Genomic DNA, 20082 nt, shown 5'->3' on the forward strand with positions numbered 1-20082 from the left:
CTCTGAGCAACCTGGTCTAATGAAAGGTGTCCCTGCCCATGGCAGGGGTGTTGGAACTAGGGGATCTTTAGGGTCTCTCCACTCAAGTCATCCTATAATTCTCTAATTCTATGATTCTATGATACTGAATTGCAGCCTTTGTTGAACTGAGATATTTAGCTCATCTCTGGGATTATTTGAAAAAGGAGGGGATTAAAATTGATAATATAGTTATTATACTTTTATTTTTAATTGTGAAAGACTAGATGAATAACTGAACAATCACAAGCACAATAATCCTGAAAAGCAAAGCCTAAGAATGCACAGTTTATCTATCCCCTTGAGAAAAGAAAAAGCTAAACTCTTCCATTCTAATCCATATACCTTTTAGTTTTTGCTCTCCAGTATGATTAAACATGTCTTAAAATTTAAGATTAGAATGATTCATTTGGATTCTGGTGAAATGTCAGGGAGAGAAAATTAAATATGTGGTATACATAAGGAATGTCCTGCAAAAATCCAAATTAAGAAGAAGTGCTTTCCAACACTGAGTTTTATCACAACTGCAGTGGTGCCCTAAGAGAAAGGAAGGTTCTTTCATAATTTCCATTTAGAGTAGGAAGATACTGATAGAGATATTTTGAAGTGTTCCCTAAAATAAATTGGGAATACTTAACATGCACTTTTATTGTACAAATGCTAATATCTGGATAATCCTTAAAAACCTTCTAATATTTGTGATACATATCCTCTAGAAGAGGATTTTTTTCATTCAGACATTTCTTTGTTAATGATATGATAGAATTTCCTATTATTTCTTTTTTCCTTTCTACCATAATCCTTATGAAAAATAAGAAAATTTTATTTTCATTCTTTTCCACTTCCTCCTTTGAGATAGCAACTTACCCTTTCTTTTTTAGGATTCTCCTGCTTTTGTGCCATTTTAATGAGTGTCTGTAATTGGTTCTATATCCTGTATATGATATTAACTAATGAGAAATCATGGTGTGGGGTTTTCTGCTCTTTTTTCTAAAGTTCATTTGCATAACATGATGCATCAAAAACCTCTGAAAAATTAAGACATTACTGTGATGCTTAACCTGATACTGAATGGAAACATGGTTTAAAATTTCAGAATTTCCAGTGATTTTCAAACACTCCATCCAAAGCTAAGTTTTACTCATTTGTCTGAGACCTTACATTCATACATATGTAAGAGTTTAAACCTTGTGATTTTGACTAAAACTTCATTTCTTCAATATTTTGAAGACGCAGCATTTTTCTTCACAACCTATGTTTCAAGCTTATTTAACTTGGTATTATTTTTTATCTAAGGAAAAATAGGAAAATATGCTATGCCTAGGCACACTACACTAGGTTACATGGGGTCAACTTAAATATATATATATTGATTTTTTTTTTCACTGTGGCCCTAACCTGAGTGGAGAAGCAGGAGCAAGAGATATTATTCTACAAGTGTGCTTGTCTCCAAGAAATTCTGTTACATTTGGGTGAGAGAAAGGGTTTGCTGCAATAAGTCCAGCAAAAATCTGGCCAAATAGCCTGTTGTATTCTGTATTGCTTTGGCCAAATGGCATTTCTGTGGCCAAACATGCTCTAAGATGTGAGTGCAACCCACAGCCCTGGAAAGATGAAGTTACTGAAAAAGTAATTGGACTGTTTAACGTGTCCACAAAAAAATCAAGGCATTTGATAACACAGAAAGCTTGGAAGCCTGGGTGCAGGTAGAGGATGGGAATGTTATAAGATGTCAGCAAAAAATAAAGTAATTGCACAGCTGTGGGACCTGCCTGTGATGGGCAGAGGAGAAAAAAATGTGATTTATGCTGAGCAGCAGGTGGAAGGGGATGTGCTCACCAGAGCTGCCTGCTCTGAGTTACAGCACCAAAATTACACCTATAGAACTTCGTCAGGGCAAATCAAAAACAAAAGGTGTTTTTACCCATGGAGGACTACATTTATTATAATAGTCTCCTCTTCAAGATAACAGTATTTTGTCCAAATTTTTTGGTTTTGTTTTGTTTCACTTTTTTTTTTTTTTTTTTAAATTCAAATCTTCTATATTAAGCAAATTTAATCAGATTAGAAGGGTTTGATTTCTGGGAGAGTAAGAATTCCCTTTATTTCTTTGTTACAATCAATATTAATAAGTACCATTTATAGTTTTAAACCCCATAAGCATTATGTTAAAAGACAACAACAACTATTTTCACTATGTCACTTGGATACATGATCAGTAATGTGCTTTCTTAAGGCTTCTGTAATGGGATACTGCAGGCAGATATGCCTTTAGGATACTCCACAAGAACCACAAAATTTACAAAAAAGCAATTTTTAAAAAATGATGTGAAGTCTGTTTCTGTGGTCTATGACAGATTAGATAAAACAAATTCTTAAAATAATGCTAAGCGACTGCAGCTGGTATGCAGTAAGTGACCAAAGAAGAGTTTTCAAATTTAATTCAGTTACAACACAGGATGTAAAGCTCTTCTGAGACATCCTGTAGAACAGAAAAAAATCCCAAAATTCTCCCTGTGAAGCAAATTAACATGGAGCTTTAGGACAGTATGTGGAAACTCATCAGTGCATGTCTCATCAGTGTTTCATGCACAATTGAAAATAATTCACTGTAACCAGAGCTGAAAAAATAAACTGTCTAAATATAGAGATGTAACAGTTTCAGCAACAGTACAGCAAAATGGCTCATCAAATCTTGTGTTCTAAAGTGACACAACAGCATTTCTGACAATTTTCATGTTTTGTATCCATAGGCATATCCACAGTGACCAATTTGGAAAGTGAAGTAGAATCATAACAACCAGAAAAATCACACATGAACCATATACATTACAAGGATGGTCTTGCTTTGCTGCAATTCCTATGTGACATTAATTCCTTCCTTGGGCAGCACCTAAATTTTATTTCAATCACAGATAATTTCAATCACCACTGCAAAAAGCCCAATATAGAGTAGCATGAATTTATACATAATGGCATTGGGTAACAAGCACAAATGAGTCTTGGCTTTACTCCTGCATCATGGATAATGCTTTATATACACATTTGAGTGATGCTGCTCAGAATTGTCTTAGGTCTAATAATGCCTTTTAGGTCAGAGAATTGGATGTGATGGTCCTGGAAATGGTGGAGCTATGACTGCTACACTCACCACCAGAACTGATGGATTCTGTACATGACCATTTGTGATAATTGAGATTTGGTGAACAGCAAATCTCCTCAGCTCCACACTCCCCATCTGACTTCCTACCAGGCACATCTCAAACACAAATTTTTCTCGTGATCCCATTTGTTCCCCCATAGCCAAAAAGGTTGCTTAACAACCTTTAAGAGATTGTGGCCCTTCTAAGTCTCACCTTCAACCAACCCAGGGCATTATATTCAGCCATTTTGCTGCCAGCTTGTTGACAGTGATTAAAGGAGACATAACTTTGATGTTTTATTCTGACAACAATTCAAACCCTTACTTGTATTAACAAACACCCAAACCACTCTCTCTGGGACTTTTAATTCCCTCAGGTTTATATTCATAGACCTTTTCTCCAAAAAGGAAGTGTGTATTTTTTACCTAGGAGATAGTCTATGGGTGTGAAATCACTGAAGCTGCTCATGCCTTCATGGAAAAAGCAGAAATTATAAACACTTTGGAAAACAATCTAGGCAAGCTGAGGATGTGACCATCCCCAGATGCACAAAATGGCACTGTCTGACTCCAACACAGCATTTTCTCAAGGGCAAAGAGGCCACAATTGTCAACCCTGCACTGATCAAAATTCAAGCATTCTACTTTAAAGACTCATTGAATAGAAATTCATCATCCATCCTGGAAGTGGAAACATTACGTCTAAATATGTCTCTCCAGTTTATACTTGTCCCCTCTCTGCCCACCCAGTGCAGCTCATGACAAGTCTTTCACATCACAAGGCTTCTGTTCAGCTTGAGATCTGTCTTTTACTGCAGTCATTATCAGTGTTACACCAATATCAAGTTTACCACCTGCCTGAGTACTTTTTTTCCAAAAAAAAGCTACATGAGCACACTTCCTTACTGTCCAGGAATCTATGTAGTCAAAGACAGGTGACAGCCTCAGCACTGATTTCCCCCAATAACTGCTGATATCCACAGACTGGGACTTGAGAGAAAAATTGAATGGTACGACATTCCTAGAGTAATTTTGTGAATCTTGGCTTTAGATACATAGACAAGTGCCATGCAAATGAAAATTTGTCTAGTTCTACATGTTATATACTGGAAAATCATTATTTCTATTCAGGCTGTATGAAGATAGATGTGGTATTTTATCTATCTTATGAAGAAAAAACTAGCACTTTTATAAGCAAAAGACACTCAAATTGCAATTTATATTAAAGTACAAATTGGAAAGTTTCTAGAGACTGCACTTACCTAGTTCTTTTTTATTATCCTGACTTCTTCTTAGAAAGGTATGAAAATAATCTAAGCCAAATTTACTTATATGTAATCAGTTTTATAAGTATAATCTCTTGAAATAATGAGTTTTGCATACATATAATTTATGAATTTTATTTTTTGTTTTAAAAAATATGACTGGAAGGCAAAGGAAAGCATTTAGAAACACTTTAAAAAGCATTTAGCTGTATTTCAGTAGTAAGTAAAGCAGGAAGTGTGACATTCTTGGAAGAATAAAAAGGAAATGTCTTTACCCAACAAGGTAAAATCAAGTGGACTGCTTTTCTTGTGACGATTCTGATAATGACTCAAACAGGAAAGAAAGTAAAGGGAACAATATTGCCTTATGAAAAAGTCAGTTTATATATTTCATCCTCCTTCATCCTCTCTATGAAAATCATCTGCTATTCTGACTGCAGTGTTATACATAACATGCTGTTGCCAAGAGATGCTAATTGCAATCTTATTTTAGCAGATGCAGAGAAAAAAGAAAGCACACAACAAAATGCAAAAGCAAAGGGCTGGTGGTCTGTGTGATCCCTCTTATGGCAATACAGTTTCATTTCCTCCTGTCTATTTTCTGCTAAGATGTTTTTTCTGTTAGAAGGTAAAATTGTTCTCAGAAAATTTCCTTTCAACATTCAAACTTAAAATAAGTTCAAACATAAAATTTGGTGGGTTCATTGTGAGTTTTTTGTTTGCCTTCTTTTGTTTGTTTTGTTTTTGTTTGGTTTGGGTTTGGGTTTTTTGGTGGTTTTTTTTGTTGTTGTTGTTTGTCTTTTATTTCTTTGGTTTGGTTTTTAGTTTTTGTTTTGTTTTGGGGGACTTTTTTTTCCACCAATCCCTTATGCCTGAAGACTGTTGGAGCCAATAGCCACACTCTCACTAAAGGCAAGGACCTTTGCCAGGGTAATTCCATCCTGTGTACTAGGTGAAATATTAGGGCTTATATATTTGCAGGGCCTTTAATAAAAGCATTGATTAATTACATGATTTTTTTTTTTTTTTTTTTTTGTCTCAGGACAATATTGATCAAACTTCATCTGCCTGGGGCTTTAACACACAGGTATTTAAGGGACTAGCTTTCCACTATGTAGCCCATTGACATTTCCCAGCTCATGAGGTGATAAGAGCCAGAACCAGCATTAAGGAAGGGCTGGATAAATACAGCCAAGGGAGTGTCTATGATGGCCTGAAATAAGATCATATCTGCAATATATATTACATGTCTCAGTGTGGGTTGTCCTGCAACAGATATTTGTTTTGAGTAAATATTTGTCCTTGTAGAGAGGGTAGATAGGAACACTCAGAGCACTGCAGTGACAAGCACTTAGTAAGAACCTGTGAATCCAAGCTATTGGACTTGAGAAAGCAGTCAAAAGCATAAGATGCATAAGATATAGCCATATTACATCAATCTACACAAATCCATTTCTTGAGTCCACCTATTGTTTCATTTTGGAAAAAAGGTCTTAAACTTTCGTCTTGAGAAGAAAGAACTATCATTACTTTTATCTCTACAAAGAAGAGAGTGTCAGCTGGGTTTTGCAATATGTTATCTTTTCCACATAAGAGGACAAAGTCTGATCTTTACATATCTAGAAATGCAGAGGTTTAGAATAACACTGAGAGGCAAATACTCTGTCTGATGCAATTTTCAAGCTTTAGATATCTGTCAGGATATGGGGAGTAGAGGAATTGAGGTGCTTAAGAAATGGCTTTCCATAAGACAGACAAGTGGGAGAAGCTCTCTATAGTATAAAGAGATCTAAATCTAAGTCAGCCATTTAGGTTGAATGTATCCTAGCCACTTTCCCTTTCTCCTTTTCTGCTGTCTCTCAGTTTTTTCTCTAATTTCATGTTAAACCTTTGTCTCTGGCTGTTTTTCAAGAGGAAAAAATGAAGTGTTGTTGCAGAGTAACATCATCACAGTCCAATTGACTCAGGATTCTGTTAGCAGATCTCCATAGCTAGGAATATTTTGATTGCTAGACTGGCTGCTTGTTAGCTATCAGTCACTGGTAAAATCAGAATTGTGTCATATACATCCATATTGACAGATGTGTTGGAATCAGAATACAAAATATTTGCTTCCCAGATCCAAGACACATATTCTGCAGAGCACCATAAAAACTTATTCAGATTTGCTAAACTCAGTTCAATTGTGCTAAGCTTTAAGTCATCTCTATTCAGTAAGCATAAGACTCTTATTTAAAGTAAATAGATTAATGTAATTTCATTAAGCTGTATAGTCTTTTAGCCACAGTCTTCTCTATATCCATAAGATATTTCACAGGAAATAATTTATTAGCATTATCAATGAGTTACAGGGTCAGACTACCATTTACTATTATCTGAAGTAGTATCAAGAACCTTCAGCACATAACTCTCCATTCTGCATGGATTAACAGTTGAACTCTGCATGCTTCGTTCTTTTCCCTGTTGTTTATACTTATTCATTTTATATTTTGTTATGGTATTAATTTTTAATTTCATAGTAGCTTAATAATTGTTACTCCTTTCTTAATTATTTCTCAGGCACACAATTTCCTTGACTCAGAATCCTGAAGTAATTCTCCCTTATTAAAACTTTCTGTATAGCCTCAGAAACAGCTACTCAGCCTTCCTGGGTATTGTAATATATTTATGACATTGTAGAGGTACATTGTAGAGTAAGAAAAGCTTTCACCAAAAGACATCTTAAGAGCTGCTAAAAGGAAACAAGTACTTTTAAGTCCTACCAACTCTTACCTCTGGGAGAGTTTAAGACAGATTAAACTATAAAAGAGGATTCTTTATGGCCTGAATTTACAACTTATGCTTGATTTCTCCTGCACATCCCATCCTACTGACAGTAATTTTTAATGACACAGGCATACTTCTGCCTGCACAGCCCATTTTTTAAACAGCACATGCCACAGTCATAAGAGCCTGTGTAGTGTGAACATGACCTGAAGTACAAAAATGCTCTTCTTCATAGTTGGCCATAGAATAAACAACAAAAAATGTGATCTAGATACTGACTCCAAACAAAAGCAATTAGTGCTTTCTAGGGAAAAGAGAAATCATATAGATTGACTACAATTTTGGTTTTTTCACTATGCTAATGGTTTCAGCATGGACAGTGCATGGAAATCTTGCCAGTCCAGCAGCTCTAACAATGTTACCAAAGAGACAAAATTTGCAAGAGTTAAAAATGCACCATTGCATGCATGTACATCAGTACATTCAATTCACATGCATAGGCACAACACTCATCAAGTCAGCACTTTTGGGGCCTTTCATGCACTTAAATCCCTGGTGAGACTTGACTTACAAACACAAAAAATGAAATTTCAGCTCAGGAAAAAATACTTCTTTTGGGAAGCCCTGCATAGTTTTTCTTTCTTTTGCTTCACAAAAATGGATTGTGTGCACATTTACATTTAGATTTAGCCTGACACTACCATCAGGTCTTAATTTGTTGCACAGCCCCAGCAAAGCCACAATCCCACAAGGGACTCCTATCCTCCAGCTAGGCACTCTCTGACATTCACAGTGCACATCAAAATGAACTGGATCTTACCTTTCATGTACTGCAAATGCATTATTAGAGCAATGCTCTTAGTTGCTTGTCTATCTCATTCCCCAGCTGAGATGACTTTATAGGTATGTCTCTTCTGATCCGTTCAACCATCCAGTCAAATAGATTAAACCACAGCTAACCAGGCTTTGAATTTGAAATGGAATACAGGAGGAGAAAGGAGGCCCAAAGCTGGATGCTGCTTCAGGTGGGAAAAACCAGCACAGCCTGTGCTGGCTGGAGCTCACATCTGCTGCTGCAAGTGCTTCTTTTTCCACTCAGCTGCATGAGCCAAGTTTATGCAGGTGGTTCTTATTTCTGTCAGGAAGGGCAAAAGCTAAAATCAACTCTTTCACACTGTGGTGGTGCGTGGGTCACAGTTCCGATTGAATTTATGGTTATTTCAAAGTTATTTTTATTGTTCAAGATGGCTTCCCCTCCCCTCAGACTTTCCCGCCTAAACCCCTGTTGTCCTGGAAACCCACACCCCATAATAGTTGTTTACAAGTTTCCGTTACCTGTCAATCTTTGGTTATGTAATTTCCCCTCCTCCCTGTTATGCACCTCTCCTCCCCAAGTTGAATGTTACTGGTTGTAGTTATGATTGCTAGCTGTTGTGCCACTCCCCAGTTGATTGTCATTGGTTCAGATTGTTCCTACCCCTTGCAACCCACCCCCAAATAAAAAGCCGTACACGAAGAGGTTCGGGGTCTCTCTCTCTGGAGCCCACCTCCGAGTGTACGCATCAGTTGTTGGTACCTCCCGAGAGTCCCGTCTCTTGCTTGCCATACCTGCGCTAGGGTCTGGGGTTTGCCATTCCTCTGGCAAAGGGAGCCCCCGGGTTGTGGTGGCGGCAGGGCTGGCCGGAGCTGCACCCATTGGAAGCCGACCACTGCACACACTTAGACCAGCAACTGCTGAAACTGCAGTGCTGGGATTGACTTCCATCTGCAGCCTTTCTCCAATACGTGGTAGTGGAGCAATAGAGAAGGGTGTCTAGCTGGGTAGCCACCAGTCTTCCTGAGGAGTTACTATATATTATTTTTTCAGTGCTGTACTGGAAGAGAGGAACATAATAGTCTTGACTAGGAAGCACTGGAAATATGCCTGGCAAGTCCATAAACTCTCTGGTTCTAAGAAAAAGACAGGAATCTTAAGTCACACATGTAGAGTTATGCAAAGTGTTTTTCTACTTTGAGACACATTTCACTTTTTTTTTTTTTTTCAATTTATTGTTTGGTCTTGGTGTTCTAGGTTTTGAGGGGTATTTTCCTTGCCAATGATATTTATAAAAATACTAAGCCAAGCAAAAAATGCTTTTGTATATTTTCTCTGACACAGCATTCAGTCCTACTTCTGGCCTCTTCATTATCCCGGCTTTTTTCTCTCCTTCCCTGTGGTTACAATATATTCTGTTTGCACTTCTTTTATTACGAATCTCTTTAATTTTTTAGAATTCTGTTGCTTATGACTATTCTTCTCTTCTTCTTTAGTTCAATAAAAATCTGTCAAATATGCAACCACATAAATAATCCATATCAGAGCTACTATATTATTTACTCTTCACTGGTTGGGACCACAGAATTTTTGTGCTGAGTGCTCTGTAATAGTTCAAGTCCACTGGAGTCCTCAGGAAAAAACCTCAGATCTCTTATCCCACATTTCTCTGGATGGAAAAAAAAAAAACCAATATACAAACAATAGCTAATGTTTATTGACACTTCATATATGCATTTATTATGCAGTCCATGCTCCTTAGTTTTCCTTCCTAATTTGTTTTGAAAGGAGAATATGGGACCCTATAAGAAGGAAATGTTGCATGCTGAACAATTCTTTTCGATATGATGCCAAATAAAATGGCTTTGCTTAGACCTGGATTGGGCTGATGCATTTCTGTCACTCTTTATCCCCACGATTTACTGTGATGTATGAGACAGAGACTGCTGCTGTCCAAGGCTGCTGAATTAACAGAATGAATGTCACAAAAACAAAAGAAATCTTCAGGGTAAGAACCAGTTTGAAGTGAGAATATGATTCCAACAAAGGCCAGTCAGTGCAGAACTTCTGGTGACGTGGGGTTACAGAACTGCTAAGTGGAAGACTAAATTGCATAGCTGTATTTTGAAGACCGTGGAAGAGAAACGTAGGGGAAAATCCTGCCCTTTTCTGAAGTAAACACCAAAATTCCCATTCACTTTTTTAAACCAGGATTTCATCCCGTGACTGAGGCAGAAATTAGTCTTGAGGCTGGGGTAGCAGATGGTTGAGGCAGGATCTGGGACACAGATTTGGGGAGTGTAGATAGGATTCAGAAAACGCTGGCAATTAGGAATGGAACTAACAATTGAGCTTGCAGATATAAAACTCCTGTGATACAGAATGTAACCTTAGAATTAAACATCATAACAAAATGGCTTTCTAATTTTTTTTAGTGCCTCAGCAGAATAAAATTGTGATAAAATTACATTCATTATGGCATCATAGAAAAATGGCCTGTTAAAAGAACTGTTATGAAAGTAGTGGAGTTCAGATATTTAATATCCCTAAAATAAAAATATTTGTTTGACTTTATCTGAAGTTCATTTCTGTATGCCTAACACTGCTATGACAGCATAAACCACAATATATTAGTATAAGATAAGCTTATAAATCCATTACATAATTTTTAATCTGATAAGTATCAAATCTTTATTTATGTGGAAAAAATTTGTATAAAATGGCATTTTGACAAATAGAAATTGATTAGGAGAATATCTGTCAAAAATTAGGGGAAAACATAACCAAAGAGCTTCATACCACTTAAGAAACATATAACAATATAGCCTTCCTTGTTAAATTTAGAATTAGGAAATCTTTTTACTCAAAATAAGGAAGAAAACTGAGTTATGTGTATTTATTGCTGTGAGCAACTGTTTTATGCATACAGCACTTACAGTAACAGCACTGCCTTCAGCACCATTCTTATGTGACTGATATGGCCATTGGGCAGAATTAGAAAGTCTAATGAGGTTGGGTCAAGATCTGTGAAATAATCTGCAGCTTGCAGGGTGGAAAAAAATCCCAACCCCACAACAACCTGGCTGATAGAAAAAGATGGGTTTATGAAATTTTATGAGCTCCCAATAGATTTTTTGTTGTGGTTGTTCTGGTTTGAATAAGTTAGTAGAAGTAGCTTTATATTCAGTACCTGGATAAAAATAGGTCATTTAATTACCTTCCTAAAGTTTCCTAATCGCTGGTCTTTCAATGAGTGCTTGAAACTTGATCGTTTCTCTTATGAGCTGGAATAGTTTGAATGGGTAAACACAAAGAGATTTAGCAGATTCTGCTATTGATAACCTAATGCCCATATTGATATCACTATTTTTCCCAATTTTTAGTTTAATAAAAATAAAATTAAGTTTAAAATTGAACCAAATATGAAGGAGATAGTATATAATGGGGAAGCAAGTATTTTTCTTGTACACAGAAGTATTTCCAAATCATAAGTTGCAAAAAGTGTGATCTCACAGAGGAAATTTCCTATTGGTATAATGAATTGTGGGGGGTTTTTATAAGAAAATAAGAATTTCAGACCTTATCAAATTCTTTATTTTTTAGATATTCTGCCCTTTCTCTTTGCAGTAGATACTTCTATTATGATGGGACTATCTGTATTATAAGTCACTCTAGAGAGTTCAAAACATGAATCTTTTTCTAGTGAAGAAATATATTTGACATAGCATACATTCTTTAGGAGTGTGCACTAGATGTTGACAGTAAAAACATTCTATTTCTCTTGAATATTTCTCCTTTGTTTTAAAAAGGGAAATTCACGTGTATTGAAGTCCGCTTTCACCTGGAGAGGCAGATGGGTTACTATCTCATCCAGATGTACATCCCCAGCCTCCTGATCGTGATTCTCTCCTGGGTGTCGTTCTGGATCAATATGGATGCAGCTCCAGCCAGAGTGGCTTTGGGCATAACCACTGTACTGACCATGACAACACAGAGCTCAGGTTCACGAGCGTCTCTCCCAAAGGTGGGCTAACTTTCCTTTGCTTGTACTCTATTAATCATAATATTATGTGGCAAACACTTTCAGTCAACCTTATGTGTCTTCATTATTAGCATCCAAACATTTTCTAAACCAGATAAAAAGTTTTGAAATATTTAGAGATGTTTTGATTCCTCAATCAAACACATTCTATTTCTCCCCTGTCTCAACTATATAGGCAGCCACATATCTTGTTAATTCCATAAACCTTAATAACTAGTGAAAACAATGTTATTCAGTATTACATAAACATAAACCCTTCTTAACTGACTGGCTCATCCTTTTTCACATCTCAGTATCTGACATGACGCTAGAAGTTATGACTGAAATTCTAAATGCCATAGATTCTTACCATAGATTCTCAATTATATTCCTTTCTCAAAACTGCCTAGCTCACTAGTTACAAACACATTTACATTAAAGTGTAGAAAAATGTGAACCTTAACAGCTCCAAACAATTGCAAAAAATAACTCTCAACACAATGAAAATCACTTAAAGTTTATTTCTATGATCAACTATTTCCATTTTCTGAGTTATAATTGCTTCAAATATTTTTCATTTCATTTTAAAGCTTATTCCTTGACCATCTTCATATGCCATTGCAGCTAGTAGAAACAAAATGTATACAATAAAAACACACAAAGTTCAATTCTGTATTAGTTTTAACATGATACTTTTAGGTTGTCTAATTAACTTTTTTTTAAAGTAAAACAGATAGCCCTAAAAGATTTGAGCATGCTTTGTGTCCCAAATATATGGAACTGAATGCATCCAGTTAGCATCAACATATAAAATGGAATGCTCTAAAAACTCAGACAAACAACAGTGTAAGAGGCTAACAGAGCTGAAGATTATTTTTGTCACATTTTGAGGCCTGAAGATAGCTATGCTTGCTTATATAAAAAAGCTCCTATAAATCTGCAAAGACAGCATAGGCCTTACTTTCTTGGTTCAGATCATGTCCTGCATCTGATCTTGGCAATGCAGGATTGCAATGAGCTCTGATCTGTAGCTGATTTTTAGTACTTTCACTGTGTCAAAACTGCAGGGCTAATTTGAAATTATACATTCGATTTACTGTGCCTATATTAGCAGAGAATGAACACATCAGCCCTCTCCACCTCTCCTTTCTTCCACCTGATTTTTATTCCAGGAACTTTCAGCCCTATCCATTTTAGTATAGGAATTCCCACTGGTCTCACTACAAACTATTTTTTGCTTCCTTAGTGTCATTCAAAGATCAAAGGACAAATGAAGAAAGAGCATGTGTTTCCTGAGGATTATTTGGTTTGTGATGTAATACGCAGTACCCTATAAGGAACTGTTAATGATTTAAACGCATTTTGTAAAAAAGTACTTTTTTTAACAAAAATTTAACATGTATAGATTGAATTGTTCATATTATTGTCTAACTTTCCATGGAAAATCTTCTTCAATAAAAGTATTGTTGGGATGTGGAAATATTAATGCACTTCCCCCTGCCATGAAATACTAAACTTCACATCTGTGGTTTGAACATAGTCCGGCTTCTCCTGCCTCCTCTCCCAGGTGTCCTACGTCAAAGCCATTGACATCTGGATGGCGGTGTGTCTGCTCTTTGTGTTCTCTGCACTCCTGGAGTATGCAGCCGTGAACTTTGTGTCCAGGCAGCACAAAGAGCTTCTGCGCTTCCGACGCAAGAGGAAGAAGAGCAAGGTAAAAGGAACAGTGTTCACAGCTCTTAAACGGTCTGACTGAATTATTCCAGGCTGCAGGGTCAATTTGGTAAACACACTGCAGCTTGAAGTGGCAATAGAAATAAAATGGCAACACAGCATAAAATTCACTATAGGCAGAGGGTCACTACAAGGACTATGAATTGCATAAATCCAACTTGAATTCTCCAAAGAGGGATTAAGAGGGATTTAAATGAGGCATAGGCCATGTGGGAGCCATCTGCACAAGCATGAATTTCCCTCTGTTAGAAGAGTTAGATTATACTTCAGTGAATGAATGTTACTGGTATTTGCAGCACTTTTTACTACCTTGAGCATTTGCAGCACTTTTTACTACATTGAGATTCAACAAATGTTGTTTCCTAATTTCATTCTAATACTCAATTCAAAGCCCCAACAGCTGTGTTTCATGCAAATATTTTTAAATACAAAAAAGTACTTATTCAAATAACGTTATTGTTCGAAGAACAAGCATTTAAACATTTTACTTTAAATGGCTGGTAAGTTTGGGGTTTTTTTTTTCTTCTGTCCTGTAATTTTGGTTTAGTTGTTCATATTAGTAGTGAGAAACTTAATTCTAGTAATGGCCATTAGTATTTATATTAGAGCTGGATCTATACAGATTACCAGTGAAATAACTCACTACCAGTGTGCAAAGCCAAACAGCTAAGGCTACAAATTTGAATTCTGAAATTTGTAGTTAAATCAAGCAGTAAGGAAAATTTCTTACCATGTGTAACTTCAGGTTTTACAAAATGTAAATAGTTCTCCAGCCTACTTATTAAATGAGTAACACCTCCCCACCTCACCAGTCAGGTGAAAATGACATTTTCATACATTTGTCTGTCCCTGTGTGTTGAGCCCCAGACTTCTTCAGCTGCACAGAGAAACTCATGTACTGTAGACTAGAGGATGACTCAGACTGCAAATACCTGTGTTCAATGTTTGACCTGGTGAAAAATGTGCTTCTTTCTTCCTGCTCAAAGCATTGGAGTATGGAGATTTTATCTCTCAAAAAGAAATTTAGATCACATCTTAAACAGTCTGGTATACAAATAATAAATTATGTCTTACAGATTAAAAACTGCAGTTAATAACTTGCCTTCCTTACCACAAATGTTATTATTTATTCACCACAATTTATAACATGAAATGCAGGCCTTAGGATCATAATTTAAAATAACTTGGTTTTCCTTCTTCTTTTGTCTTTTTCAAAGTCAGTTACTATAGCTCATGATTATAAAGTTTTGTATGTTTGTTTTTCCTTTGGACTAGGTCAAACAGCCACTGGCTCTCAGGGATTAGATTGTATTGACTTTGAAAACTACCGTGTATTAAGACATGTTCATTTGACCATAAATTCAAGAGGTGAAAAGAAGTTATGTAAAAAGGCTGCATTTAAAATAAACTTTACGGGCTTCCTTGAACATCAAGTCTTCCTTGGCAAATAGAAAAGCAATATTCTATTCAGTATTTACATGCAAAACTATAAGAGAAATAAAACAGATAGGATAACTTATAAGACTTTTTCATTCTGTATTCTTATCATCTTGGAACATTTTACTAAGATCAGGTTTTTCCACCAGGTGAATTCTGATTGTTGAATACAGAATTTTTTGCCACTGGTAATTTATCTACAGGGGTACAGCAAAACTTCTAGTGATTTGATTGCAAAATTGCAAAAATAGATCAGTCTGGAAATGCTTCATTTCAGGTATGTGTAGGTCAGCTGAGAATTTCCAAAGTCTATTTTCTTTGTAATTAGGAAGATATGCTTGTTGCAAAAAAATATTTACTCTTACCAAGTAACCAAAGCAATAGTCCTGTGATTGAATTTCAGTGTCTTTGGGAGGTAAGTGGGTCCATTTTCCTGACTTAAGATCATTCATACTTAATTCATCCCAGCCAAAAATTTCCACAAGCTCCCCTGAAATCTATTCCAATTGTTTAAAAAGTTTATTTTACTAATGTGTTTTTTCAGCCTGTCGTGGTTTGTCTAGAAAGGACACAGAAACCAGACTACTTCATTCCTTCATGTCACCATTTGCACATTTCCATTCAGTCTTTTTTGTAAATACCCCCAGTGGATGCAGTTTTTGGTTTTGGTTTGCTTTGGGTTTTGGGGTTTTTGTTTTGTTTTGTTGTCATTCACCTCCCCTGGAAATTCTCCTAATAAGTCCATATAATTCCTCAAAACTATGTTTGCTACATGAACAACGTGAAACCTCTTCATTTAGTAACATTTGAAAGCAGCCAAAGGATCAAGTGATGCAAGTACTGCAGTTGTTTATCCAAACTGCTTTACCATTTGCCTTTTAAACAACAGGATGTTATTGACCTGTATCAGAATTGTGATCTTCTGTATCTTCGGGGTCTTCTTCCAGACAAACACCCTGCAGAGACAATGGCTTTCCTTCTAATGCAAAGCTGATTATTTCTGGCTAAATGTCTTTCTTACTGATTCTCCTGTGTTTTTCAGATGCTTTGTTTGAATCATTGAATTCAATTTTATTTCTAAACATATCCTCAAACAAATTTTCAAGTTTTCATAGTTTGGAATATTTTGTAAATCAATTCAAACTATGGGTTATGTCCTTTTGAAAACACAGAGGAACTGGAATCTCCCTCTTAAGAAGCATATGTTTGAACTCAGATAAACACCTGCAGTAAATTTTGTTGTTATACAAATGACAGTTATGTACAGAACTACAACAAGACATTTTGGCATCCAGAGTTCATTTATCCTTGCCATTTTCCTCACACTTTTTCCACTTATAGTCACTGCCTTTTTTTCATACCATCTGGTTCATTTGTGGCCTCCCTTCCCATACAACAATAACAGCAGCATCAGAGGCAGTTCTTAGGTACAACTGCATCTTCTGGCCACCATTTTTGTGATTGTAAGCATGGACTTCACTAAGTGATTCCAAATTACATAAAGGTAACATTCTTTTCAGAGGCCCAATCCAGTTTGTACAGAACTAGCAAAAATTTTAAGGTGTCTGGGATTGTGTTATAAATTCACTTATAAAGGAAAGCTGTTGTTGCAACATAACGTGCAACCTACTCAGTGTTGTTTTCCAATAAACATCACGGTAGGTGTAGAAGATTTTTTTAAAGGGCCTGATGTCTTTATGATTACACAAATGGCATAATGAATCCTGAGAACAGGGGAATTTTGGTTCCCAGTTTGAGACTTCATTTGATACTTAGTATATGAGCCACAGCTTTTTGACAAAAAATGAAACATGGCCAGTGAAAAGAATTATTCAGAAATATTATGTTACCATTCCTCTAGAATGAATGTTAATTATTCATATCCTTCCTAAAAGACAAAAGGAAAAAAATGGCAGAATTAGAAGTCATACAGGGATACTGAAACCCACCTATGATCATTGTTTTTTCTTAGTTTCATTTACATTCTATGGGAAAAATATTCATTCTGTACATATGCTGAATAATAACAATTTGATTTTAGATTAGCTGTTAATATATATAGGTTTTGAGAATATTCAGTCTATTAGTTCTATTTTCAAAATCTAAAGATCATCATATCTTTAGAAAGGAAAATAGACTTGCAAACTAGATTGTCTTTAATGGTAATCACACCTTTTTTTCTTTTGTTTTCTTTTTGGTCAACCATCCGTTTTGATGAAAGTATTTTGAGGGAGTTCTTGATGGAAATGAAATCAGTGAATCATTTCAGCATAGCAATGGCTTGAGATGTGCAGGACGTATAGACGGGACTTTGCCTCAAATCTACAGTACAAATTTAAGGGTAAACTATGAAGAAGATGTCCCATTTGTCATAATGTGATATCCAACCATGAACAGAGGCCCTGTCCTTTTGTCTACAATAACATCTTCCCCTGTGAACTTCATAAACCTTCATTGCTCCCTGTATGTGATGACGTGAAATGTTAGTAAAGGTACCGTCTTGTTGATTTCATAATTCATCTTGATCTGTTTAAATCTGGATTAAAACATAATAATAAAATTTTGCCCTGTTTGTAGTGCAAAACAACTCTATACAACTTCCCTTTTCAAAACTGTGCAATAAAAAAGTTAGTGTTCAAATTACCAAAGTCAAGACTTCAAATAAGTTTTAAAGAAATGGCTATGGAGTGATTTTCAGATTTTCAGCCCTTATATACATTTCTCAAGATAAATGTATTATTAACTGGACAGACAGAAAACACCATTTTCACAAGACCACAAAACTCACAGTTTTCTATTCATTTATAGCTAAGCACTTTGTAGAACAACACTGATGCAGAAGTAAATTAATTGAAATTATTTCCTTCAGACCACTAAAGAATTCTAACATTCCAAATGAAACTTATCTAATTTTTTTCCATTCCTTAACTACAGCAATTTGAATAGAAATGATAAAATATTTAAATGTAACTTTGTGCAGAACAACTTTCTTCAGTTAATTCTAAAGCTGAATGGCTGAAAAATGCATTCAAATCAAACTCTTACTAAAGTTCATTCATAATAAGATTTTTAATTTTTTATCAAAAATCTATAATAGTTTTCTTTGCTTTAGTGATGATACACTAAAAAGGACACAAAAGAAACAAAAGCTTCCTTAACACTTAAAAAAATAATTCTGTTAATTCAGCTAATATGCAGGACTTTTCAAGAAGATTCGTTGTAAAGGCTCTTAATTGGGTCATGCAGGGTATTGTCCTTCAGATGGTTTCTACATCTACATCTAGACTCAGATAGATGCATTCTGAGAAATAATTCTAGTCAAAAAGAGGGACTTCAGCCAAGTCAATCAATAGAAAGAAATAAAAGGGTTTTCACAGACATAAATGCCTTCAAAAAGCACTCAAATCTAGTATTGATAATAACAGCAGCTACATATTTCCTGCTGTGCACAAGCACTGTCAGATATAAATCTGAGGCCAACAAAGTGACTTTTCTACATTCTGCATTATTTTTCTGCTGAAAATCTTGCAGAACCACATTTTGAATATGCAAGATGCTGCCCCTGAAAAGAATTCTGGTGGCTCTTGGTGTGCTGCAGAAGGTGTCCTTTCCTGCACATCCACCAGCCCTGAACCAGGGTGTGTCTTGGCTGGCTCCAGCCATCCTGCCTGCCCTTGTGGAGACACCATCCAACAGACTGGGCAGAAATGCTGGACTCCTACAAGGAGCTTCTCATCAGTTCAGCAAGAGAGAGCATTTCCAAGCAGTCTGCTGGCAGATGAAATACAGAGATCTGCAAGCACAAAAATATGGAGAGACTGGGCCTTTAAAATATTCTAGGGGATCATTCCATTCAGGTAAACTTAAAACAGAGACAAGTAAAGTCTTAGTACATAGTGCCTGATCCTGAGAAGATGCAGAGCTGAAATCTGCTACTCAAAAAGATCATTTTCTTATCTTTCTCAGCCTGTGCAGTCACAAGCATTATTTTCTGGAGAAGCATAAAAAGACAAAATTCTGAAATGTATATGAAGATGTTCAAATGGCAAGTTTATAGTAAATTCTCATAGTACATGCTTTTCTAACTTAATATTTCTCTTAATTGGAAGGCAAGACTACAAGTCTAGAATACAACTACATTAATGATGTTATTTCCCATTCATACATGACAGGAGAGGAACACTATTGCAGTAATTAAATCTCTGTTTTATCACGTCATCGAATAATGATCCTACCATTTTGTATTTCTGTTTTTCATTTTCATAGTAAAGTCAGTCAATGATTTTTCCTCCTCCTTTTCTTTCATGTTAATTTTTCTTTATTTTTTAAAGGCAAATTCCAATATAGATTTTAGATGCACTAGTTTCAGTGAACTTTATCAGTCTCTATATTTACTCAATTTACATATATAAAGAAGAATTTCAGTTGGGTGATATTTCCAGCTCTGCTGGAGTGTCGTGCTGATGGTCAAATAGTTCACTTCAAACTTAGTAAGTTATCTGCATTCTTTTGTAGCTAACCTATTCAACTTATATTGATAATAAAACTCAGAGGTTTTAAACAAAGTAATTAACAATTATTTGATGAAAGCTTTAAATATGCTTGAAATTAATTCTTCATTGAAAAATATTTTCAGATTTTCAAAAAGCCACAGACATTTTTAAAATAAAAAATTTGGAACTTTGGATTTAAATCATGCTCACTGAGAAATTGCATTTGTATAAAGTAAGTAGATAAAGTAAAACAAAAAATTCTTCTAACTATCGAATTGAAACTAATTATTTGACTTGCTTAGGCAAATAAATGGTTTTTAGACTTTTATTTTAATTTAAGCTAGGAAGAGCTTTAAAATATCAAAAATTCTACAAAAGAAAAAATTGCAGCT

The 20082-nt window shown here is 35.6% G+C and overlaps 1 protein-coding gene across 3 annotated transcripts in view; it reads left to right on the top strand.

Annotated features, from left to right (window-relative positions):
• The window catches only part of GLRA3 (glycine receptor alpha 3), a gene marked incomplete at both ends in the record, with an annotated part of 73911 nt that overhangs the window by 52495 nt on the left and 1334 nt on the right, over positions 1 to 20082 (top strand). Inside the window, 3 exons of one of the 3 annotated variants that reach the window (XM_083861961.1) lie at positions 11815 to 12029; positions 13594 to 13740; positions 17419 to 17538. In XM_083861961.1, the coding sequence (XP_083718087.1) occupies positions 11815 to 12029; positions 13594 to 13740; positions 17419 to 17538 (482 nt within the window). The remainder of the gene's footprint in view (positions 1 to 11814; positions 12030 to 13593; positions 13741 to 17418; positions 17539 to 20082) is intronic. The other 2 variants (XM_083861962.1, XM_083861963.1) reach the window with 2 other exon arrangements.

This window comes from Zosterops lateralis (genome assembly GCF_965231275.1).
Source record: "Zosterops lateralis genome assembly, chromosome: 5".
Taxonomy (NCBI): Eukaryota; Metazoa; Chordata; class Aves; order Passeriformes; family Zosteropidae; genus Zosterops; species Zosterops lateralis.